Source organism: Lepisosteus platostomus, chromosome 20 (genome assembly GCF_059453375.1).
Source record: "Lepisosteus platostomus isolate fLepPlt1 chromosome 20, fLepPlt1.hap1, whole genome shotgun sequence".
In the NCBI taxonomy this organism is placed as follows: domain Eukaryota; kingdom Metazoa; phylum Chordata; class Actinopteri; order Semionotiformes; family Lepisosteidae; genus Lepisosteus; species Lepisosteus platostomus.
In genome coordinates this window covers 13,346,798-13,373,547 of record NC_142630.1, presented here as the reverse complement: position 1 = coordinate 13,373,547, position 26,750 = coordinate 13,346,798, and the positions used below count along the sequence as shown (strand labels likewise).

The window sequence follows — 26,750 nt, the reverse complement described above, 5'->3', positions numbered from 1 at the left end:
CGTTATTATTTCCAGTTTATGTCAGATAACCTTGCAGCACTGATTGAGACCTGAATCACCTAGCATGACCGGTACTATTGATCACTTGCACAAGCAAATCAATTCCCGGATTCCTAGAGAAGGATAAGAGAGAGTAATCAGCCAAGCCAGGTTGCTGGGTCTTACAAAGGAGCAGTGGTTCTGTGCGAGACACCTGCTTTCTGGACAATGTTGCTTCCCTTCTCTTTATCTTGACAGGGTGTGACTATAAATAAACTGAGCTCCCTGAGTATGCATGTCCCATTTCCTGTTGAAGAGGAAGTGAACCATCGTTCTAACGAGCTCACATCAGAAGGGTTCGGGGAGAAGTGTGGGAGTGTTGCTTGCAGAGTGAAGGACTGTCTACTAATATTTATGAGGCTGCTGTTGTTTATCAGGGTCTTGGGTTGGAACCAGAATTCTTGGAGCCCAATTCATTATTTCTGTGTTCACACCAGTGACTGTTGTCGTAGATTGAAAAAGGCCTCTCTTATCTAAAATCAGACCGGTTACCAACTTGGCTTCAGCGTTACAACTAGACATGTAATTAATTGTTCATAATAAATTATAAAATTAGTGCAATGTGCATATCACCCTGCAACTCACAACTGGCAACCCACTGAAGCTCAGCAGGTGTGAGCCTGGTCAGTACCTGGATGGGAGACCTCCTGGGAAAAACTAAGGTTGCTGCTGGAAGAGGTGTTAGTGGGGCCAGCAGGGGGTGCTCACCCTGCGGTCCATGTGGGTCCTAATGCCCCAGTATAGTGACGGGGACACTATACTGTAAACAGGCGCCGTCCTTCGGATGAGACGTAAAACCGAGGTGCTGACTCTCTGTGGTCACTAAAAATCCCAGGGCGCTTCTCGAAAAGAGTAGGGATGTAACCCCGGTGTCCTGGCCAAATTTCCAATTGGCCCTTACCAATCATGGCCTCCTAATAATCCCCCTCTATGAATTGGCGACATTACTCTGCTCTCCTCCCCACTGATAGCTGATGTGTGGTGAGCGTTCTGGCGCACTATGGCTGCCGTCGCATCATCCAGGTGGATGCTGCACATTGGTGGTGGTGGTGGAGGGGATCCCCATTACCTGTAAAGTGCTTTGAGTGGAGTGTCCAGAAAAGCGCTATATAAGTGTAAGCAATTATTATTATTATTATAACTGTAAGACTTTTCCATTCAAAAGGTGATATATCGATCTTCGTATTTTGTCATAATGAAACCCAAAGCCATCCGTTTTATGTTTTATAGCATTTTATTGTGTAATTGCTACACATGTCCAGCATGGATCATTAAACACTCAACAGGAAGTGAACACATAAAACAAATGTATAAAATCTTCTGTGTCTGAAACTAATGCATAAACGGAATGTTATTCACAAAGAAAATTAAAAATAAAAAAGCATACCTAACAACAATTGTTTCTTAAACAAAGACCATATTTACATTTTAAAAATGAAACAAAGTCAAACATCCAATCCAATGTAAAAAAAACATCATGAAAATGACAAACAAAATGACCACAAAATTAATCTGTCACCATTGTTCCTTCATTGTTAAAGAACAGTGTGTGGTCTTAAGTAATATCGTACAATCCAGGAAGCATCAATTCATTTCCTGGATTGAAAGAAATTTCTTGAACTCTGCTGTCATCTGCATTTGATAGTATTTGGTTCAGGCTCAAATAATAAGGCAATAGTTGCTTCAAGACACCCTTTTTGAGTAAGGACACTGGCAAAGTTAAGACAACACAAATATTAACTGCATCTTCTATTGGCTCCATATTTCACACTGAAAAAACACCTTTCAGCTTTAAAACGAGCTTCAGGTGGTTGTTGACTTCTTCAGTAAACTGCTGGGCAGGTCATGATTCTTTCTTCTGTTTCTGCGAGAATACAGTGGGAACTACTGCAGAATCAGAAGTGCACTTAATACTGAGAACAGGAGGCACTTCATTACCCAGAAGGTTATGGGTGTACAGAAAAAGCTACCCAGCCATGTTGTTGAAGCCAATACCTTGGCTTCTTTCAAGAAAAGGCTGGGTTAGATCCTTGATTCCATTATCTACCAACAAACCATTTGATGGGCTGAAAGACCGCCTCTCAGGAAATACATTGCTCTTTGAGTTTAAGTCTTGCAATGTAATGGAAAGTAATGGAAATGTTTTCTGCCTCTAGCCTAGATTATCTGTGTGTGAGGAAAATTAGGGCTATGTGCTATGGATGCGGGGTCAAAATCTGAGAAAATGTCCCCACAAGGGTAGTGACCTCTTCTCATCCTGCGTGGGGTTAAATTTCAGCGGAGCAGAGAACAGCAGGTAAACTATAATAAGTCAATAGGAAATCCAACAAAGATAAGAATACCAGCATGAATTTAAGTGTACCAACCGATTATTAATACAGAGCACACGACAAAACAGTTGGGCCGAATTCTCCCCTCGTTCATAACCTTTGTTATGTACTTAGGGACTTGGCTCACTCATTTTTCTGTGCACAGGAAGTCCTGGACAGGAAGTGTTGTTTTGGAGGCAAACCGAGAGACTTTTATCAATGACTGCCTCTCAGAATAGAGCTAAGAAGATGAGAGAGGAACGTTCTGCTGCAAACACTTCACTGTGAATTAGTCCTTTTAAATCTCCCAAATCGCACGTTACACTCAAGGGGCAGAAGGGATAAGTGCTAAGGGCCAAACTGGACTACAGTTGGTGTTTATGTAAACATTTAGAGAGTGTGCCGACTATCAAAATAAAACCAGATTCCACTGCTGGCATGCAAAGCAAAGGCCAATTTGCAATATGACACATGGAAACTGCGGGGTTTGACAGGCCAGCTTGGCGCTCTTAAGACTCCCTAAAAAAAGCTACAGCTAAAATGTAGAGTATCAACCTTGCCTTTTAAAATCTCCGATAAAAACAAAGCAACACGGGAGGACACAAACCACCCTGTCTGAGTAGACTGCAAGACTGAAGGATGGCACTTAAAAACCGCATTGCTTATTCTCAAGGCTCAAACATCACACTCTTTCTTGTGGTCTGGCTCATCACTTTCCCTATTCAGTACAGAATACAAAGTACTGGAGAGCAGAAAATCTAGTATTTTGTGGGTGGAAATCCTAAATATGATAAAGCTTTCCCCTGGGGGAGGCTGGTGGAGCACCCTGCTTCTTCTTATCCTGTCTGAGGCTTCACTGTGACTACAGAATTGACTTGGAGGTGACGGCTCACTGAGGGGCACCTGTACTTTTAACTACAGGCCCAAACCATGCCCTGGAATGCACAGTCTCAAACACACAAACTCACCTACAGTGTACAGGTCTGGAGTTCATTACAAACATGATTTTCATTTTTGTTGCAGTTTTCCAATGTGAATGTTTTGAGGCACTCCAAGAACGACAATCATTTAAGCTTAGTTTTAAGTATGCTTTATATTTCTGTCGTGAGATCTACCTGGTCCCATTTACTGGTAGAGCTACCCTTAGAGACAGATACAGAATGATTTCACTCTCTGTCATGCGACACGATGGCGGGATCTTCTATAATTTAAAGGAGGAAAAAAAACAAAACTCCTTACAAATATCCTTCAGCCCTATCCTTAAGTGCTCCGGTCATTACGATCAGTGGCCAGACAACAGAGGAGCTTTTATCTGTAATTAGCTCTGCTCCAAACCTCTCTGGGAGTGACAGAAGGAATATAGGATAGGATGTTGCCTGGCAACAGGATCGAACAAAATCCATCACTGGTAAAGCTAAGTACAGACCTCCAATTTTCTTCTTTTAGGTCAATATTTATAAAGTCTTTCTTGCTTTATATTGAAACCTTTATAATTCATCTTAAGAGTCAAATAAATCTGCCAATAAATATAAAGGAGTTATTAAAACACCTACATAGTATAGACCTTTGTGTATTCTGTTGTGTTTCAAACCGTCAGAAAGACATCGGGGTGCTTTTCTCTTCACCATACAGACTCCTGATGCATCACAGTCTACATAACAGACTGAAGTCTACATGTAAACTTCCACTGCTCAGTACATTAATGTACTGTGACATTTCTTATCATTGAACTTGATCACAGCTCATACAATGCTTTTTTTAATCTTGATGAAACGTCTACAAAAAAACAATAAAGCAATATTCCCATATCTCCATGAAATGTGTCATGAATTAAGCAATACTGTATATGCTTGCTTTTATAAAATAGGCCAATTAAAATGTGTGAATCTGTTCCTTCAGGCAGGCGAGAGTGTAGAGGTGACATAAATACAAGTGTACAGTAGAAGTGAGTTTCTGGAATCGGTTTAGATTAAATGCACTTCACACAGAGTTCACAGCGACTGTTCAGGAGGGAAAATGGCAAGGTCAGCTGGCCCCAGCTGTCCTAAATTGTAATCATTCCTGATGTCATTTCCTCACTTTAAAAAGAGATTATAACTACTGCACATAATCTCCTTCTCTCTTTTGCATCTCTCTCCACCCCCACCCCCATCTCCACCTGTGCAGCTGCCCCTTGGTCACTAGCCATGGCCTGTGGCCAGGAGCTGCTCCTCAGCCGCGCAGGTTAAATCAAATTTACTAGGACTGAAACACTCGATAAATATTTTTCAGTGCACTTCAGTCCTGGGTGGTGTTGTTATTCCTCGTGAACGGATGGATTCTAAGGATGCCTGATGGGAACAGCAAGACACAATGGAATAGCATGTTTGTGGAGAAAAACCCACATTTTGTCAGATCCTACCCCACCTCTAAGAACCTAGATTTTACTGTATGTTCTTTGAATTTTATGCAAATTCAGACTTAGCAAAATTATCTTGATATGTAGAAACCCGAGTTAAGGCTTCTCAGCTTCCCCTGGTCTCCAGCAGGTCTTCTCAGCATATGCAGTTTAAGCAATAAGACCCACTGCCAGTCTGAAGCAGCCTAGTCTGCATACAAAAGAACAAGTAAATCACCTTTGCTGATTTCTGACAATTAGTAAGAAGAAACACAGTGTTTTGGTTTTTCAGCCTTCTTCAGCTGTGAGGGGTAAAACAATTGTTCCTTCTATTTCCAACATGGAATTAACCCTTTCCTGTTCCTTTGCAGCCCACACGTGCTGACACAACTCCCATCTCCACACCTCTAGTTTGCACACAAATCACACGCCCCTGGATCCTGCAGCCCAGCACTAGTCCGTAACCGCAGACTGTAAACCTTCACACCTTCCTGAACACTTATCAGGTGCGGTTTCATCTTCGGGGAGGTGCCATTTTGTACAGACCTGCTGTGTTTACCTGTCATTTCTCATGGAAAGAGACTTAGCTCTGGAACTGGGGCTGAGAAAAAATCTTTTCTGAGGTAATTTGTGTGACCAAAGTTTAAAAACTAAAGAGGCTTTGATTTTGTTTTCCAATTTTGGATCCTGTCAGGGCTTTTGTGAAGAATCAACCTCAACCCCATTCATTTTCAACCTGGGCCGAAAGGGCATTTCACAAAGACTCTTTTCCTGAGCAGTCCTATAACCACGCAATTTCACACTGAAAAGTCTTTTCTTCTGGTCAGTACAGTCACGTGTGAAGAGAAGCTAACAGTTTGAAGGCAGGAGGAATATCACTCCCAAAATCTGCAGTACCAGACAATGTGCAACCTTCATGTGTTGTAAAAGGCATTTGGTGAATTAATTTAGCATGAACTGTCCTGTCTGTAGATTTTATACTGTTTATGCCGAACCTATTAAGTATAGCTGCTGCTTTCCACTGCAGAGCTCACAAGATTTTGTAGCAATCACAATTCAGAGGATGGGCTTAATCCCTTCATTGTCTACTCCAGTCTTTTTTTCATTTCAACCAGCTGAATGAAAGACCAGATGGCAAACCCGAATCAAAGAGAATGCTGGAGGAAACTGAAAGAGAATGACAGAAGTCCAAGAATTTCCTTGTTCAAAAAAAAAAATCAATGTGCAAACTTTCTGATATAAATAGACTACAGTCAACAGATTGGGTAGCACCATGGGAAGGGGTTTGTTAGGAGATGTGTGGGAGGAGGGCGGGGTTGAAGGTGAAAGGTCAAACCCAGTCCTGCAGGGAGCGCTTGCAGTGGACCAGCAGCTTGGGCGCTCCTTTCCTCTGCATCTTGATGATGGCGAAAATGAGTCCCAGAATGCACAGCACCAGGATCAGGGGGACGGTTACCATGATGATGTTCATCGTGCGCGTGTACTCGTCGATTTTCACCACCACGTCCACGTCGCCGTTGCCCTCCCCCTCGTCCTTGTAATCTACGTCATTGGTGCGATCCCGCCCTGCGTCGGGGTCGAATGGGGGCTGGTTCACGTCGGGCCACTTGCGCCCCACGTCCGTATCGGTGTCTTTATCGGGGTCCAGGTCCACCTGACAGCCCATGAAGTCCCGCAGGATGGATTTAGGATAGCCAGGCTCAATCTTCATTCTCTGATTGTCAAACTTCCAGTACTTAGATCCTTTGTAGAAAAAGGTATAAGCTGGGGGAAAGAAGAGACAGATTTTTATTCTTCACATTCTTACGTAAACCCCAGATTTGCTTGGGAACTAAACTAAAAACTGTTCAAAAGGGAATGGTGGTCATGCATACTATGATTCATACATCTCTAGTATTTTCTAAAATGCAGGGGCAACCCAACATTTTGCAGTGGCAGTATTGCAAATTAATGTTCTATTTAATGTTAAAATTTAATTTAACATTTAACAGTAAAATAACTGTTAAATAATAATGAAATCACAATGAGGCAGTTCCGGCTAAAAAGGATACCTAAAACAAGGAAGACTAAGGTAGTGCAGCAATGCTTTTATGAGCAAGGTGTTGAAAGTTTTCTATTACAAACAGAGAGTAGGGGAAGGTGCATTTTAGGCAGCCTCAGCAATTTTTACATCATGGTGCAAATCAGACACTGATGCCTACTCTCAAGTCATGCACACCTGCCACAGAAAAGACGAATGATTTGTCACTTGAATATACAGTAAGATCATGCATAAAAATGCAGCCAAAATGCAGCCAGGTTGGAAACAAAATCAAATCAAAAGTCATTTCTCCTTAACTGTCGAAGATGAAGTAATTCTTTCCTCTAAGCTCACGTTTCCTGCCCTCTCACATTCTCCTTTTCCCCCTTTGTTAGGTTACTGGCATTTTCCTGGCTGCATTTCCCCTAGTTTCACTCACCTCCATCATCACTCAGAAAAGACCCCCTGGGAGAGGGAGGGATCCCGCCCCACACACTGATCGGTTTGGGGTAGTCTTTGTCCACGGCTCGAGACTGTTCGTTAAAGCGCCAGTACCTGTGAGACAGCAAGGTGAGCTCAGGACACAGCAAGAAAAAACTCAAAGGTTCTGAAGTCGCAGTCTCCTCAGCAACTGAGTGTCTCTTTAGGCCTCTAATTCAAGCCATCCAAACACTCACTGCAAAACAAAAGCACGCATGTCCCAAAGCCAGACCAAATAACAACAACTGAAGATTTTACCTGTCTCCTTTGAAGAAGTAAGTGTATCCTGTCGGTTCCCACCAAATGGCTGTCTCTATTTTGTCATAAGGGATGCCCTGTCCATATTCGGTCAGCTCCTGGGGATAACCTGGCTCCAGATTGGCTTCCCGGAACAGCCAGAACTTGCTTCCTGAGAACAAAGCAGAAACACAGCCATCCATCACTCTGCCCACCATGTTGGATTTATGGCGCACACCAGGCAGCTTTGATCCCCCGCGATATCCATCTTCTCCGCTGCAGCAGCTGAGGAAGTCGGAGAGAGAGATGCAGGGCGTGATCGTCCCGGTGTGGCGGCCGCGCAATCTGCATGCGGCGGCAGGAGATTCCCAGCTGACGTTTTGCTCCATCCCGCTGCACCGAGACAGCATGGCACCGCCGAGAGACCCACATTATTCCCTTTCATTCCCCTGCCCCAGATTCTTGTTAGGAACCGAAACCTTTGCAGTCAGCATCTGGAAACAACTGGCTGATGCAATCCATAATTTCACATCTGCCAGATGTTTCTTTCCAGGATTTTTTTTTACCTACCCCCCCCCAAACTTTTTTCCAATGGCCAATATCCAGATTTTGGAATGTTTTGAAAGTGACATCATTTGTCCTAGAGAAGTTTTCTACTAGGGACGCCAGCTGCCTTAAAGAGATACGACTCAATTTCTGTAGGGTCTTTATTATCCAGAGTCGACTTCATGGAGGGGCAATGCGCCAAAGAAGCTTAATGAAGAAATCGGATTGCTTTGGTTTACCGCAAAATATTATTCAGTTTCTGGATAAAAGCTCAGGGATGCTCTGGAAAAATTGAAATGTAACACGACAAAGCGTTTGGATAAAATGTAACAGTAGCTAGAAACTTTTTGGGTCCTCTTACTTCATTTAAATACACAAATGTCAGCTAAAACTTTTGGTTTAGGAGGGAACCAGCTTAATTTGTTCAGGATTTTAAAAACAGTGAATCTAATTTGGGTCATCTACGCTTTGAAAAGCTTGCATTACTGTGGGGGCGCAATCAGACTGAAGATCCCATTACACATAGAATATCGCATAGTTTGTTTGCCTATGCCAAAAAAGTCTTGCCCAGGAAAGTGGCAATCTAATATGATTTTTAATGCACTTAGGCTTTTAATTATCGGATCAGAATAATTATTTGCTCAAGTGATCAAAGGCAATGCTTCCAAAAATGAGGATTCTTGTAGGGATTTCTTCCAGGAAGTCAAGGTATTGGCTTTAGCAACATGGCTGTGTACCTGATTCTATACAACTACAACCCTTTGAGTGTTGATCTCAGGTTTAAATGCAGATCCATATAGTTAATTTCACACTAATTGGGATTACACCAATCTAGGACCACCACAGACACACGCTGTATCATATAAACATCACCATTTTACTTCTGAATTAAAAACACAAAACAAAACAAAGTTACGAACAAGAGCAAAAAATGGGAAGCTACGTTTTCGGAAATACCTTTGAAAAAGACAAATTTCCCATCATGCCTTTCATAGGCCGCGTCAATGTCTCCAGGAAGTCCCCTCCAGAAGTGCCCAATGGGCATGGGGTAGTTGTCCAGCACCCGGTTACGACGAACCCTCCAAAACCAGCGCCCCTGGGCAGGACAAAAGAGAAAAAGAGGAGACGTGTTATCCTATGGCACACCATTCCATTCGATCACAGCACTGGGGAAAGACATGACCACTGCCTTAATCAAGGCTGGGGATCAGCTGGCCAGATGTGTCTTCTGAGGACCCCTGATTCACTGCAGTTGACTTCACAGGAAATGACATCATGGGCAAAATCATTAACAATGCTTTCCTGACCGAAACCAAAGACCTTGTCCTCACCTCCACACATAATCAAAATCACAATCACAAACAATAGGTTTTTCCCTTTGTAATCCCCCAAAACCCAATGCAATCAAAAAATGCAATGCGCGCACGTTATCTCCTTGCCCAGTTTTTCCAGGTCTTCTCATTTGTCCAGAAGCAATTCCCTCTGCGAGATGTCCTAACTGGCTGTGCTCCACAAACAAGCCTTTTTATTCCATTACTGCACGTTATTAAATTTCCAAATGTGAGATAGGGTGCTGAACACTTCAAAAGGTTAATTTACTATATATTTTGAAATATCGTTGACGATGACAGCTATATTTATCTTTTTCTGCCTTTGCATACTGATTACTGACACAACAGACCCATAAAATATTCCTCGAAAGGCGGGTTTGGGATGACCCCTGGGCTGTAGAAGAGCTGACACAGTCGTCCGGCCTGCCTCACACCACACAGATTCTCTGGCCCTCTTCCACTTTGTGATATTACTTAAGCTCCATGGAATATTGAAACCAGAACCAGGCACTCAGCCAATGCCTCTAAATTTAAATGATCCACTTGTAGCCTCCCCTCTCTTGTATTTATCAACGTGGCACAGTTGGAAATGGATTGCATTAAAAAGCTGGATCCCCAGATTGTTTTGCAAGGAACCACATTCTTTTTATTAGAATATAAGACCATAGAAAAGATACCAAAACACAAACACAAAACCCCTCCTTATTTCTGGTTGCTGTTTTCGTATTTGCAACAGTTGTTTTTCAACTATATTAAAACAAAACGGGACAGTTTATGACTTTTCCGCAAGCTTAGAAGTGAAATAGTATGTTACACATTGAAAATACATTTAGAGGGTGGTTGGTTCTTGGTCCATATAGGTGAGACTCACTGCCTATTAAGGCATCTGACCTGGAAAATGCAAATGACTTACATACTTTGCTCAGCTGTAGGATAAGTGCTGAAGTTTATTGCAGTTTATTTGAAGTTTACAGCTTAATGCTCATCTCATCTATTTCTTGTCCCCAGGTAAGAAGTTGGCAGAAAAAAACTATATGCAATGAATCAGTAATGCTTTCATGGTTAAAAACCAAGCTTTATAAGGTAAAGCAAACATTTATCAGAACCACAGAGCACGATTTAAAATGAAAAGAACCAAAGAAAAATGTTCTAAATGCTCAGAAGGGCAAGTCACAATGGATGGGTATTTTTATCACACTCGGGAGCAGTAGGAGAAGCACAGGTCCTTGACCTTTGGTACCTGCCAACAGTTTACTCTGGAATAAACAGAAAGGAGCTTGTATCAGATCCATTCTGACCAGCGCCCAGATGAGTGGGGAACTGAGAGGACAAATAAAGGTTAATGCTTCATTTCAATGTTGCCGCACAATGACTTCACAATCCCCTCATAACTGCTGCACTGCATCATTGATAGCTCTTGGTATGATGTGACGCTAAAACCAATGTCGTGCGTCTTATGCACACATTAAGTCATTTGCGCATGTGCCTATAAAGGATTATGCACGTAATTGCAGCATTTTGCATAGGAGCTATGAAGGAACTATGAAGGCATCGTACAGCAACATTCAGATGAAGCGTTGCCAAATAAAGTATCCCTGCTCCTCTTCAAACACTATCATAACATCCATATATCCACAGCTTTCCACTTTGATTATGACAAAGCCTGATTCAATGAAAACCATTCTTAGATCATTTAGATAAATGGGAAACGCTCGCTAATCAGAACATGCAGGATATGCTTGTGCGAAGGCTTGCGACATGAACTAGAAAGGGCCGCTTGAAATGAAGGCCAGCTGGCGATAATTGCATTAAGGTGTTAGAAAAATGAGAAGTCTTTGAAGTGATGGGAAGCCATGCTTAGCTCATTTTAGAAAGGCCAGATAAGGCAATGTTCTCAGTGGCAACAGGACGCCCCAACACAATGCATTGGGAAAAAGGAAACGCCATTTTCTTTGACACCTGCCTACAAATGCAAAGTAGCTGTGCTTTCCTAATCCCTTATTTGCTCAACCTGCAGAGGACTTCTGCAAAATCTGGAGCATCTGCAGCCTTTTAATTTCAAGCAATAGCTGTTGTGTCTACAATGGAGCAAAGCTCTTTGACTGTGGCACATGGGAGCACACAATAATCTGTCACATGTCTCTTATTTAGTATGATAACCACCATTTAATAACAAACAGAAAAAAACAGTAACAGTAACCCAGATGTGCTTACGAAGACAGAAGTTCACAGATGAATTTCCTTTACCTTGAACACGAACATCTCTCCTCGCAGGACCGTGACGGTGTCGAAATTCCCGTCGCAGATGTTGGGGCCGTAGTGGTCGGGGCGGTCGGTGGTCCGTGGCTTGCCAGGATCTGGATTGTGGGGTTTGCCCCCTGGCGGGGTTTTGGGGGGGTTGGGAGGTTTGGGGTCCGGATGAGCGGGCTGTCGAGGTTCGACAGGGGGCAGTGGTTTCGTGGGTGTTGGGCTGGCATCTGGGGGACCTGCAACAACACCAGCGTTAACAGCCTTGATCTTCGTCCGTGTTAATGTGGTAAAAACCATAAGATGGACTTCACCAAACAACAGGGCCTTTATCAAAGCGCCTTGCGCCCCTTTCAGTCGAAATCTACACAAAGCAAGAATGCTTCTCCACATTCTGCAACACCCTCAAAAATTCTTGACCCCCCTGACACAAAAGCTGCCTTAATTTCCACATTCCTTGAATCTTTCTGCTCCAGTCTGCGAAGCTCTGAAAAACAAGGATTCACATGTGGGCCTACTCCCTATCTTTTAATGAGACACAAAGCAGAGAACAGAACACAGAACTGCTTGTTTCTGTCTTACTCCCATTCCATTCCACTGTAGCACATTACTCCTCTGGTGGAAGAAGCGCCTACCATATATCTGCTGGACTCCTCGGAGATCGTCCTCGGGCAGCTGGAAGTTCTCAGTGTCCATCCACTGGTAGAAGGGGGCCATGATGGCCAAGGGGTTGTTGGAGTGCTCCAGCCCCAACGCGTGGCCAAGCTCATGGACAGCCACCAAAAACAGATCGTTGCCTGGAAGAACGACGAGAAGGGAAGACTCCCATCATGCATCACAGAGAGGGGGAGGCAGAGCGGCGCAGTGACTACGAGCCCCCCAAAATGGAACTGGTTTGGAATTGGAACGGAGTCAGCCCCAAAAAGGAAAGGCACAAACAGGAATGGGGATCAGGATTTTGTTTTAAAATTCTGTGGCTTTTATGGGGATCAAGTGGAGAAGCATGATACAATGCAGAAGCAATGATGTAACCGCAAGTTTGCAGGTCTGAACACTCAGAACGTGTTGAGTTTCCATCCTTGTGGAAGACTGTGGTGACCTCACCTTATCAGGCAGCCAGCCAGCCCCCTGGATGCCTGGCTGGATTACACAGTTAAAGAACCAGGTACATTTACCATACTGTAACTCTTGACTTCATATATAGGTTAAACCTGTTTTTTTATTGTGCTGGTAAGTATGGCAGAAGGGCAAAAACAGCTGCAGTTTTTTAACAAAAACGAGGACTTTACTTCTAATTTCTTCTAATGCTGCCAAGCACCGGTATATAATCAAAGCTTCTCTTTTTCTTAAAAGCCTTACTCATTGAGCACTCCCTCTTCTGAGACTGTGCACAGGAAGAAACAGTACAGTAGGGTTTGTTTACGTGCACTGACCCCCTGTGATGCCCTTTACTCCCTCTGAGCCCAGCGTGTTTGTCCGCTCTAAAGAGATCTGAATGGATGGGGATCACAGACGGAAGCTGGTGGGAGGGGAACGACATTGGTTGTATTTCCCAGAATGGAATTCTGTACGGTAGATATGGAAGCTGAGAGAAGGAATAATCTCTCAAGCATGTGGCCTGCCCTGATTCATCACTGACAGGCAAGACACCGAGCAGCTGGTGACTGACAACGACCCTCCAAACATCCTCCTTCGAAATCAATTCTTCAGAAACATACTGTATCTGCGCAAACTCTGAGGACATCACACTCCCCTATGTATAGATTTTACCTGGCTCCCTTTCCACTTTGTATGCAGCTCATCTTGTTATTGTAAAGTTGGAAATAACCACTCAAAATGTAGAAACAGTTCCTTCTTGTTTCTGCTCTTCTGTTGCACCAATCACCTGAGAGTGCTGCCTAAATAAAAATGGTTTACACCTGTCTTTTTCAATACTCAAACAGTACAGTCAGCATCTTTAAAGATGAAAAAGCTTCATAACTTCAGCATCAGTTCCACTTTTTAATATGGCTTTTAAAATATCACTGCGCATAACCGACGGGTTGGTATGTAGTACAGTTTTCACTTCTTTGAAACAATTTTAATGCATGGAAAAAATGTCTGTAATTCTAGCCACACATTTTCAGTGATGATTTTTCCATGTTCAAAAAATGTAAAAAAAGCTTGAAAAGTTATTCATTTGGACAGCTGCTCACAAAAACCAAGAAGCAGCACTCCTCAGTACTTTCCCAGGAACAGAAGAACATACCGACTTTGGCACGGTGTATCAGCATATGCTACAACTGTGTGCAGATTCAGAAAGCAAATGCACTGTATTAAACACAATTACAAACCTGCTCCAAAAAACCTTCTGATTAAATAATGTGGGGTCTCAGACTTACAGCTTCAACCGGCAATTACTGGACAACCGTGTTGCTTAACTTGATTTGAGTCAAGTAGAAAAACAATCACTCATTTCAAAATCTGCAGCCCAAGGTAGATCTTTAGCCTAGACCCTTTTCCTGTCTCTAAATTCAAAATCACATGAAAACATGATTTGAACACAACATTTATTTTGAGCATAAAAATTATTTGATTCATAGAAAAGGTCACTTCTTGTTGTTTTGTTGCATTTGGCTTGAAAGCTGGGCTTCGAAAAGGGAAATAAGATGAAATTGCAGCTGCCCCCAAGGTGAACAAAGGAAATTCAGATGCACAAGATTAAAGTTCTTTGTTTGCAGCACTGTAAACCCTTATGGGATCCGTCCCTAAAAATAAGTCTCAGGAGGAAGAAAGGAGGCATTGAGACGCAATGTGATAAACATATGGTTCACAGACTTCAAACATCTACAGTCTTAGGAAAGGGGCTCGACCCAAATCAGGGTTTATATACAGTATACTGTACAATAAGCCAGAGCTCCATTTCTACACTTATTGTCGTTTATTGAGGAGGGAGGAGGGCCCTGTACTTTCTTCCTCTCTGGGTGAAATTGTAAACAGGCCAGGCAGCTTTGCAGGTCTCATGACTTTCCTAATCTGGATTGCCTTTCGTTGTTTCCTCTTAACAACAACATTTTGAGAAATGCTGAGAAAGAATTGGATCAATAAGTGCACAAAGCAAGCGTGAGGCTGGCTGAGGCCCGCTGTGGAGTCCATTTCACCCAGATCATACTGACAACAGCTTGGCGAGTTTAGGGTCACGTGTTTCCAACAACCGGATGATCAAAATGAGCAAAGTGAACTTGTTTGGTTTTTAATTTCCGTGACCACGAGGCAGCCACTTGGGGTTTCTTCCAAATGGAAAGCCACGTGTCCCAAAGGTCTAGTATCAGACAGATATTTTGGAACAGCCTGTTGCTCTTCAAAGAAAGCTAGATCCCTCGCCATCCAATCCCTTGCCGATTGACCTGACGGTTTCCCACAGAGTGCTGAGGAGATATTCAAGCTTTCCAGTACAGGTTTGATGAGGTTTGACAACAACAAGCAGTACCTTTATCGCACCTCTACGGACACCTATTCCTTTCAAATACAGTGAATAAACCTGTATTTAAAAGGAATAGAAGACACAGTAAGGAAAATAAAAGTCACCCTCCAAATAAGAAGTCCACACCACACACAGAAGTCCCACCACACCACACAAAAAATGAACTCTTGTTCTCCCAAGTGGTCAAGAATACCACCTTTCTCCCTCAAACCCCATGAGTTATCCAACAATATAGAAAACTGCCTAAATCATCTGTCTCTGCTTTAACTCAGGAAATGACAGGACTGGTCCCCAGTTCCAGAAAAAGCTTCAGTCAGTTTTTTTTTTTTAAATTGTTTTACTGCTGTGAAAACAAATTTAATGGTTGGTTTCAGAGGATATGGGAGATCACTTGCATGTGAAATAGTTTGTGCATTATTAAAAAATATACAGTTTATAATGATGCAAATCTAGCTGTGTTGTGATTGTGCTATAACACCGTACAGACACAGGCGCCTGAGAGAGTTGGTAAGAGGCTAATTCGTGGAGCTTTTAATGACTACATACTGTAAGAAGGCCATAAGCCTTAACGACCCATTATTCTGTTGGGATGGAATAGAAGATTTCCCGAAAACATGCCAGTGTGCCAGCTGAGGATAGAAAAGGTTGGGTGATGTATTTATGTCAAGAACACTGCTGTGCTTTCTTGTCTGAGCTGCTGTGGCGAAGTAGAATTGCAATGCATTGGGTACCCCTCCACCCCCCAAGTAGAGAATACCTCTGAGGTGCAAAGACCCCCCCTCACCGTTCAGGTTGGCGTTCCCGATGGTCCAGGGCTCGTCCGAGTCGAAGTGCGTGTCCCCGCCCATGCCGGGCCCGGGGAAGTAGGCGTGGGCGAGGAACCCCCCCTCGCCGTCAAAGGGGGAGCTGTCGCCGTGGAAACCCGAGGCGAAGAAGATCATGATGTCGGCCTCCTTGCGGCGGCCGTACTTGACCTCGTGGTATGGTATCTCCTCGAAGCGCAGGGGCGTCACGCTCTCCCACACCTGGAAGGCCTTCCGGATGGCCTGATATGATTCAAACTCGCCAATCTTCGGCGTGTAGTTCTGGATGCTGAGGAAACACGGGGCGAGAGTTAGGCGTGTAAACTATATTAAACTAATTAATCAATTATCATTCATTTGAATGCACCTTTAACCAAAGCACTTGACCCTACGTGGACTGTATTCATTAAGTCTTTTGCATGACCATCTATTTTTTAATGGCCTGTGTGAAACATAACACCAAGGCAGATACAGGAGTGCTAAAGGGAAGAAGATTTGTGATTGAGAACAGGAGGCCCTTCTTTATGCAAAGGGTTGTGGGAGTGTGGAACAAGCTATTCAGCTATGTGGTAGAAGCTGGTACCATGGATTCTTTCAAGAATTGGCTGCATGAGATTCCTGTTCTCTAAAGGATCTAGACCGAGTGGCTTCCTCTCATTGTCAACTATTCTTATTATGTCTGCATCTGCTTTGTTTCAGCTGCTGTTTATTCTTTCTGTTGAACTTCTATTTAACCTAGTCATTTTAATGTGCACTTCACACACAGTCCAGCTTCAGGCAAATCAGGGTCAGGGTCTTTTCTCTTTTCAGCTGCCACAGGAATACAGTATTTTGCCTGTCCTGTCCCTCCTGTTACCTGTAGGTTAGATGGCTCTTGCTCCACTTGTGGCCAGTCAGGGCATAGCGTTTCCTGCGGACGTTCGTTTTGATTAGCCCTCCGAATTTATCAGGGACGCCACATCGAGGCCTCTTCATAGCACTGGGGGGGGTAGAGACAGCATCAGTGTTAGTTCCATTGTGCCCATGGGGCAGGCTTCTCAGTCATAACTGGGCCGGAGGTGAGACAGCCACTTTGGCCTGCTGAGGAAGTAGATTTAATACAAACACTCTTCCACATTCCCCGAAGACTGACTGCACTTACTGCCTTTCTTAGCAGATCGATTCCTTCTCTTTGTTCCAAAGTATCTCTTTGGCTCACAGAAAGCAGAATAAGACGATGCAATAAATTAGGGCGATTTTTCCTAGCATTGACATTTAAAATTCAAAAGCTTCCAAACATAATACATACATATTATAAGAGCACTCACATTTATTGCAGACATGTCTATGATAATGCAAGAAAAGTCACTCACTTTTGTGTTTCCTGGTCCAGCACTCCACTGACAGTCAGGCCGTAGAATCGCTGCATGTCAGCAACCGCGTTGGAGAAGATCTGCGCTGACCTCATTGTGGACATCTCTCTGCTGGCCTGGGGAAGATATCCATACATCCGCAGCCAGGACTGCAAGAGAGGCAGAGGGAAATCTAATACCAGTCAGAAGGAAAATGAGAGCAACATTGCTATTAGTGCAGACATCAGGCTGGGACCATGAGAGACTGCGAGCAGCAAAGATTATTAATCAAAATTATAGACTAAAGAGAGACAGAGCAAGAAACAGAGCAATTAGATTCAATTACAGGCCGCAGAACAAGATTGGGTTTTAGACAAGGAGCTGGGAAAGAGGAATAAATAATGGTGCTTCCTCTGCAAACCACGAAGGGATTTAATTCCCATAGAAATTAATGATTTAATTGCTCTAAGTGCCAATTAAATATTTAAGACCATTATCCTCGTCCTTTTGTGGAACGGACTGGAGGAACTCATGTGGCCTACCTCTGGGTGTGGTTCACTGACCTAGGGACAGAACGGTAGCATTATAATTTTGTTGGACAGATAATCACAGCTGCTATATAAAAACTAATTTTCACAACACATGGTTTTAAATGTAAAGTTAAAGGGATAAAACTGTCCCATTTCAATAAATAATACTTTAAAATATGGTGGTATGTTCTTTTAAAAATGGCTCAGGAGCCATTCGGATTAATATGAATACTTGTTTTTAGGTTTTTAGCTGAAGTGTAGTTTTCAATCTCTTTTTCGAAACTGGAAAGGCAGCAGATGTGTAGCAGAACTCCATTATGAAATCAATCGTGGAGGTGGTGTGAAGTTACTACAATATTGTAGCAAGAACATGGGAAGGTGCTCTTGTGACCTCTGACCCCTGACCTTATATTAGCCTGCTGGTCATGGTCCCCCAAGGAAAGTTCAATTCCATTAGCAGCTATGTGATTAACAGGGAGGGTTGTCTGCAGGACACAGCACAGAGATCTCACACACTGCTGAGCAGCTGGGCGATCCATTTATCACAGAAAGATGTCTTCTAATGTTCAGCATGCTTTTAATACATAGAAAAACCCCTTTATAAACCAGTGGCTCAAGAGACTTAAAAGGGTTTGTATTTCTGAGGATTCTGATGGAGGTCAGCTTAATCGGAAAATTCAGAAGCATAGAGCAACTTGTTTTTTCTAAAAACACTGAAAACAGTAAAACACTTAGGTATGGCACTTTCTCTCCTCCATCTCAGTCTCTGTAGAGTGAATGCTTGTGTTGTAACTGGAGAAATACTGTACATGCATAATTGCACACCATGGGCTGTGATAAGACACTGTTTCTTTTACTACGAAGAAAGGATTAGGTGTGTTCACTTCCAGATGGAAAAGGTATAAAAGCCGCAAATCAGAACTATGTACAGTGTTGTACAACATGAAACGCCATGCTTCTTACAAAAACTAACTACAGCAGAGCCAGTTTAAAATACATCTCAGCAACAGTATCTCAGCAATACTTGAAAAATGACTGTCATATCTGCCATGAGCAGGTAACAGAATTTTATTATAACAGAAAACAAAATAACCCAGCCACTCCTCAGATTTAGTTTTTTTTTTAATCCCTTTCCAGCTGTAGTTTTCTGGAACACACAGCAAGAGGAGACTGTGAGTTCAAAATTCTCCTTTGCTAGTGCCAAGAGCTCCTGCAAAAGATTTCAAATTTAATGGCAGCACTGAAGCTGGACAACTGAAGCAACTAAGAGAGTTCTGTAAAACGCGTCTCAGTTCAGTGTAGCATCAGCCAAGGCAGCAATAGCTGAGGAATGACTGGTTTGAGAATCTGTTCCTCTGAACAAGAGGACCTGCTAAAACTCACAAGGAAGCCAGGAAACAATAAAAATCTTAATTCTGGCTTTGCAATTTTAGGCCCTAATGCTCTAGGCATTCATATCCATTTCCAATGCTCTGCTTTTTATGTTGCTGATACAATTAACAATATTATCGGATTTTAAATTAATGCCACACTCCAGGACCACCAAGTTCCACTGCCACGCCTCAGAATCACAACATGCTTCACATCCATGTGAAGAAAGCAGAAATCACCAGCTGCATTAAGATGCTATCAACGGTGTCCTGGCAACTCATTGTATTACAACATCCCTAGGCTTGGTCAAATCCCAGATATGTTGCTACAGACAACACAAGGACTCATGCAATAAGACATACTTTTGTGAGATAGTAAAGGAGACAAGCGCTCTTGAAAGTTAATGCAGATCACATTATCTCTCTGCTGTAGCAGCTCTGTGTCCCTGGTGCTGCATAATTAAAACTGGAGAGCGTGCAGTGGAATGCAGAATCTCTCCGATTCTGGAATTGTAAGGATGAGCAATTAGACACTGGTACAGAACGGGTTAACATTCAGGAAATGCTACAGTCTGTACTGTGTTTTTCTGACTATAAGAAACCCTCCCCCTTCCTTTCAGCCCTTCTCCACTCTCTCAGTCAGCTCATTGTTGCTCCTCCCCTGCCTGGGAGCCCTGGAGCCCTAAATGCCTCCTTTCTGTTTATCTCTTGTTCAGGGACCAGGGAAACAAAACAGCTGTCCCATTTACCAATCACATGCACACAGCTGATCCTGTTTCTCTCCAGCTCTGGACAGTCTTGTTGCCTAGCCACCACAGAGAAGAGATAGCCCTGCTTTTGTGGCCTGTGCGACTGAGGGAATAAAGCTTGGCACACCAGAGGTTAACAGCTAGAACTAAGGAAACAGCCAAGAGAGCAGATGAAGGTAGATATCATTCCCAACTCCAAGACGGCAGTGGGGTGGAAGGGTGGGCTGATTTAGCAACTGAAAGGCTGTGTAATAATCATTACTGTACCTCAATGAGAACAAAACTGGAGTGGTAAGGCCCACAGAACTAAACTCTACCATTTCTTACCTGCAATGCCCTCAATTCCAGTTTGCTGTGAACTGCATTTCAACTCAGAAAAATTCTCTATCTGGAGTGATAGCACTTGGAAGAAAAGCACTCTAGGCCACAGAGATTGTTAGCTTATAAAAAAATGAATTCCAGAGTGAGATTAAGCAAACAAAACAAACAGAATATAAACACTAAAAAAGAATTTCTAGTACCATTATGAAAGCAAATTATGATATAGCGCTCAACATATCCTTGGATACTGAATAAAACTGGGAAAGTATTGGATTTTAGCTTTTCGTTACTTTGCCTCTGGAAGTTCACATCACTCTCCATTAGTAAAGTTGCCGCTAACTAACCTTATATGACACACGTAAAACATTTACTGCCTGTAGCTCTTTCTTAAGCTGGGCTGACTGGCACACCGGGCTTTCAGAAGTAACTTTCTCTGTGGAGAAGTGTGTGATTCTGCAGCAATATGCTGCAAGCCAGTGGACTGGAAAGCTCACAGATTCAGTTCTTCTGACAGGGGATTTCATGGCAGAGCCAGTGTGTAATGTTCCCAGCTCCGTCATCATGTGTTCTTGGTATGGTCGTGCAGCACAAAGGAAGCAAATTTCACAGGCACTGTTTATTTTAGCCAGTCTTGGTTTGGTGGTTATGATGAAACTAGCTGCACGCTGACTCATGAAGTGCCTAGTAATTTGTAATGCGTGGACCCTCCTTTATTTCCTTTGAGAAGATATCCACACATGGTCAGCTAATTCCTTTTTCTGTCAAGGACAAGAGACTGACATCCTCCACACTCTGACGTTCACCTCAAGATGAGAGGAAGCTACTGTGATACCCCTCCCACTCACCCACCCTCAAGTCCTGCCAGCCCTCTTCTGCACTGTAACCACAGACCACAGGGGCTGCGGTCTTGTGTTTGCATTGTCTGATCACCGAAGAAGCTTCATACTGGGAATCTGATCACACAGGGGACAGAACCTAACTCAGAAAATATAGACTTACTCAGCCAGCAAACCGTCTCAGAAGATGAGGGCGCACTGGAGCGGATTGGATTTTTTTTTCTTTTCAATTGAACCAAATCTGATTACAGTCAAGAAGTAAAAGAACACAATAATTCAGTTAGGCCGTTATTCTTCAAAAAGGGCAAGGAGCCACTGGTTCAATCATTGAAATACAACAGGAAACATGAAGAGATGTAGAGCACAACAACTTCATCATGGTTACGGGCCCTCACAAACCAGAAAAAAGAGAAGTTGTTTCAGAAGACGAAAATTAAGCTCATGGAACCTGCTGAAAAAAACCTTTTGTTTGGTCGGTTGTGGTCGTCGTGTTTGGGCGGACACTTCCGGAGAGCTTGTAGGTATTCAGCTCAATCCGAAATCAGGGATGAAACACAAAGCAGAGGTGGTGAGGCAACTGCTTTGTTCAGACTATTGAATTTCAAAGGCTGTGGCTGGGAGGGGATATCCAGTCTTTTGAGTGATGGCCGTCGTTCAGATGAATTGCGTAAAGGGGCTGGTGTCCAAGGCTGGAGACTAATCATCTGACAGCGCGAGGCTGACAGGAAGCATCATCTGCAACATGTGGGCTGCGCTGCTCTGAGCAGCTCCGGTGACACACGCTTCTCCGACAGAGAAGAAAAATAAATAGTTCCGTGCAGCATCCTCCAGCCAAACTATTTTGCCATTTCTCATTACACCCAAGGCTCAACCACAGACCTGTAATTTCCTCTTCTTCGGCTTGTGCGAGTAGGCACGTGTAGATGAGTCAAACGAGGACAGGCTTGTGATGGCCCGAAACGAGTCATACACATCCAAATGACCTGATATGCAAGACGAATCGGAAAAGCCTGCTTTCTGTAATTAAACCGGTCTTTTTGCGGATGAGAAGGTTAGGGCAGCAGCACAGCAACGCCTCTGTACTGCAAGGTACGGGCTGCTTTTTGGCTCATGATGGAGGGAGAAGGTACAGAAAATGGGCATGTTGGCAGCTGGCACTGCCCATTGTTCTTCCCCTTGGGGCGCCAATAGTAGGGTGCAGACCACAGGCCAGCCGCTGCCTTCCGAAACGTTCCAGTGCCAGGAAAGAGACAAGCCCACATGGAGGTTTTTTATCCTGCCACACCACCTGGCTGGGCACTGCCAGCACCAGCTTACTCACTTCCTCTGTCCAGATGAGCCCCCTCCAAAGGGCCGAGCTCATTCCTCCAAAAATACCTCCTCAGGAGACTCCCGCGCCATCCTTTCATCCGCCTTTTCGGCTATGCCAGGGCGTGCGCAGAAAGGGATGGAAAATTATTACGAGGATTTGTCCTGCCTGGCAAAAATTACTTTTCCAAAATCTGTCTCCCCTATCATTATCTCCTCACTAAAAATGAAATCTGTGTTTTGCATTTTCGGCGTTTTCAGAGGAATGATGGCCACCACGCCTGCCCCCTTCTCTGTCTCTCACAAAAGAGGCATTTGCAGCCTCGGTACACAATAAAAAGTTACTTTTCCTAACATCTAACATAATGCACATCACGCAAATATGTGTGCCGAGTAATCACATAGATGTTCCAAGAATTTAACATCATAAACCTCCTGCTCCTTCTGATGTCTTCATAGCTTTTGCCAGCTCATTTGTAGAGCTCTAGCTCAGTGTCTGTCGCAGAGGCTGGTCAAAATTAAAAGCATCAACCTGTGTGGGAAATTTACAACTAAACCAGTGGTCTAAGCGCAACGTTATTGGGGACAAATCATAACACACACAGAGATACATTATCTAAGATGTATTGTTATTGCCCAAAGATGTGTTCTTCTTAGCTTTTGCCTTGGCTTGACTGCAGTAACTTAAAGGTCTACAGACAACAACCGTTTTTAACTTGGCGCGACTTGGACAAAATGCTCAATCTTCTTCTGCCAGCTGGAGAGAGAGAGAGAAGCTGGAGACCGAGAGACCCCTTCCCCCATCATAGTGTTAACTGGATCATCTATTTACAGCCCAAGCCTGGCCACCTGATTTGCTGGTGTGCTGCCAGGAATTAGTATCAAGAGCTGTATTCCTCCTGCTGAAATCTCCCTGTGTATAGCATTACCCTTCATCTCCAGGAGGTCCGAAACCAGATCAGATTCCACCAAAGGTATGGGGAGCACACTGGACGTGTGGTACAAGGGTTTTCCACTCCTCGTGCTGGAGGTCCACAGCCACACCTGCTGCCTTTTTTCCAGCCAAACTCTCGGGTCCCCCAACTCAGCCCTTAATTAACTGGCTAAGAGGATTAATGTGAACTGTTTGACCATGTTCTACCCCCAACACATGTTGGTGTCAGGGCTGCAGTTCAAAAGACAGGAAAAAAGAAAATATTCCAATCAAGCACCATGCTACTCCACTCAAGACTTCAAGTAGGTAATTCAGCTCGGCTGGAATGAAAACCAGTAGGTGTGTGGGCGCCCAAGACAAGGCATGAGAATGCCTGCTTTCAGCTACACTCTCTCCTGTTCTCCCAATATGTCCTGGGACCTGACAACTATTGAAGAGGGGCATCACCTGTTGTAACTCACATACAAAAATACACAGGTGTATAGGTAAGCAATCTATCAATCTGCTGTGTGAGATGTGCGTTTTACATTTATGAAATATTGATCTTCCTTTTGAAACAGTTGCTCCTTGGGCTTGTATTTGAATGTAGTTGTTAGAAGTCATGGGTTTGCCATACACTAGACCGGAGAACTTCTTGTAGCCTACTGCCTCTGTTCCAGTCTACACCATAGCACAGTTTAGCTTCAGCCAGGCTCCTTCCTTCTGAAAAAGGATAACTGGCGAGAGCCAATATTACAGTTAAGCTGCTGGTTCCACTGAAGCACTGCAGTGGATCTCAATGCAATGGCTGCAAACCCAGCCGATTCAAAGAGCTAGATCTCACCTCACTGACCGCAGCACATGTCTTTCTCAAACTGCATGGTGGAATGACCTTGGGGCTAGGTACAGTATCAGCCATGTACCGATCAAAGTGCAGTGTGAAAGCAATGGCGATACATGATCCACATGGTTGACTGTGGACCGAGGCTGCATCATAAAGAGATCCCGTATCGAATTCTCCAGGAAAAACAAAACGGATTTACACAGAGAAATGACCGTCACTCCTGCGTCCGGAATCCAAATCTCTCCCTGACCTGTCCCGCTTCAACTATATTTTTCGATTAAAAAAAAATGTTTTAAGCCGCTTATTTTACAGTAAGTCTTTGTTTACTGCCCAACGGCTGCTCTCAAGCTTGGAGCAGCCGTTGGGCTATGCCAACAGCCGTCTCTCTTGGAAAAGTCGGAGCGCGGGTACAAACCATACCCACATATGGAGCGGCGCGGCCGAGTCAGTGTGTCAGTGAACCAGCAAAGGCTTGCGTTTTGGCTGGCGCGTCAGGCTGGGGAGAGCCGTTGAGCTCAGAGAACCACTGGCAGCTCCACCGCTAGCTGTTACGATCCAGTGCCGAATCGAGATCAGAACAGCCACCGCGGACTGGAAGCCTAGCAGTGAGACGGATCATTCAAGAGGCGAAGAAAGTCTTGGACCATGCACGTAAAAGATACGAGTCAGACGGAAAATCCACTAATACAACAGGAAACGAATCAAAAAGAGTAGGAAACAAGGAGATAGATCATGCATCAGCTAACAGATGTTTGCAGGAAATATGATCTCGACATCACATAAAGCAGCGTTATTTTCTTGTGAAACTAATATCATTACAAGTACGCTTTCCAAATATACAACACACAAATCAGCGTTTTGCAGTTTCACCGAAATCTTAAGCTGATCATTGTCTTGAACTTCTTCAACAGCGAAAAGAGCAGCAATAAAAAACTAAAATCCATGTGATCGCCGAATCCCGGATTTTAGTATGAATGTAAACTGAAGCAAAGCGAATCACACAGGTACTGAAACAGTCGGGTCTTCTTTCTAGGATGTTACTGAATGTAAACATACAAGTTGTTTTTTAAACTTGGGAACTTTTATGTGTAAATATTTTTATGTGGGGGGCAAATAAACATAAATTAAACCAATAATCACCTCTGCATTGAAAGTGGCATCTTCTTCAGCCGCCCGTGCTCCAACAGTGCAGACTAAAACCAAAATAACTGGTACGACGTTCAATTTCCAGGGCAACCATGTCCGGCATTTCCACAAAGATCCCATCATGTCAATTCCGCTGTCACCGAATTGTCCAGTACCTGTACTAGAACGACCCGTGTCCCCTCTGGTAATCTAAAATCGTACCTTGTTTTTTTTTTAAATATATTTAACAGTCTCAACAGTCTAAAGTGGGATTTGCGGGATGGACGGGGAATGCACTTCGTGGGGGTATATTAAAACTCTCCGCTAACGATAAGCATTCTTGTAGTCACTCTCTCAGATCTTGCGAATCGCGGAGATGAAGGTCACAATTCATTCGGGTTTTGTCCTGTGTCAAAATGCCAACGCTCTCTGCTCCTTGGTTGGTCCTGGTAAGGGCATTTCTGAATTGCTTTACCCTCTTCTCTCACTATCGCACATAGAGGCAGAGTTCCCCAACCTGATTTTTTTTCCCCCTGCCGAGTTCACGGTTCAAAAAGCAGTCCAAATAAGAGCTACAGTACGCTCTTGCCAAGGCGTTCCAGGAGATCTGCTTCAAAACCCCGCAGAGTGCCAGATTTTTATTCGCAATTTCCCTGCCAGAGCGGTTCTGAAAACGGACAAAGCACCAGCTTAATTGTTCGTTTCAAAAGCACTTCCTAATGGCCCCACTTTGTTTTCTTAATCTTTAATTTCCTTTAGCAAATTTATCCTGCCACCCAACACGCCCCGGACAAACGAGCTCGTCCGATTTTTATAAATTACTCATTTGCAGAGATATCGCGCCGCACACTAAAGATAGCAGCACGACAATTAGCCTGCAACAGACTCTGACAAATGAAAGTGAGCCAGCAGCAACCAGCCCTGAAATAACAGTGAACACGAAGCACCCACACAGTCCAAAGTTGTTTGTGTTTGTTGCAAACGAGGTTTTGTATACATTAAAAAAGAAGCCGAGTCCACGCATTCAATCAAATGTTCTCACAGCCCTTCGTCGCCAGAAATAATGACGTCTGCCTTGGATTGCGACCGCGCTTGTAAAGATTTAATGTGCAGGAGATTTCTCCCTTGCAGTCCCGGCTTTCTTTCAGTTTTCCTGGACGGAGTCCACTCGGTGCGCGCCGCTGTGCGGAGCTCCCCCGGGCTGGTGTTCAAGCTCTTCCAGGCAGGCGGGCAGCCGCTGACGCACGCCGCCGACTATGGTGCGCCCTTGTGCTTTGCGCGTTCAATAAAAGCCTCCCCACCGCCCCCTTTCCTTCTATACGACGAGGGGGTGGGAAGAAACTTCCCTTGCTCGAGTGAAACCTGTACGTTGCGTGCGCTCATTCCATGGGCCCTACATACCCTGCGCCTGGTGGATGAAATGGCAGCGATAGATCCACACCGACACCCCGACTAGTGCAGACAGTATACGACAGCAACAGCTCGAATCGTTAATGAACAATGAATTAAAATAACTAAATTACAAACGCAAGTTACAGCTGATGGAACGGCACAAAACACAGGCGTTATCC

General features: G+C 43.9%; 1 protein-coding gene across 1 annotated transcript; it reads right to left on the bottom strand.

The window, feature by feature from the left end:
• Nucleotides 1–1,254: 1,254 nt before the first annotated feature.
• On the bottom strand, nucleotides 1,255–26,750 carry mmp15a (matrix metallopeptidase 15a). The gene is made up of 10 exons (XM_088613576.1): nucleotides 25,195–26,750; nucleotides 17,205–17,353; nucleotides 16,709–16,831; nucleotides 15,834–16,141; nucleotides 12,222–12,383; nucleotides 11,587–11,825; nucleotides 8,966–9,104; nucleotides 7,484–7,634; nucleotides 7,185–7,300; nucleotides 1,255–6,489 (listed from the first exon to the last, which is right to left on the bottom strand). Exons 1-10 carry the CDS (start codon nucleotides 25,321–25,323, stop codon nucleotides 6,056–6,058), a joined length of 1,950 nt encoding a protein of 649 aa, XP_088469702.1. The 5' UTR covers nucleotides 25,324–26,750; the 3' UTR covers nucleotides 1,255–6,055.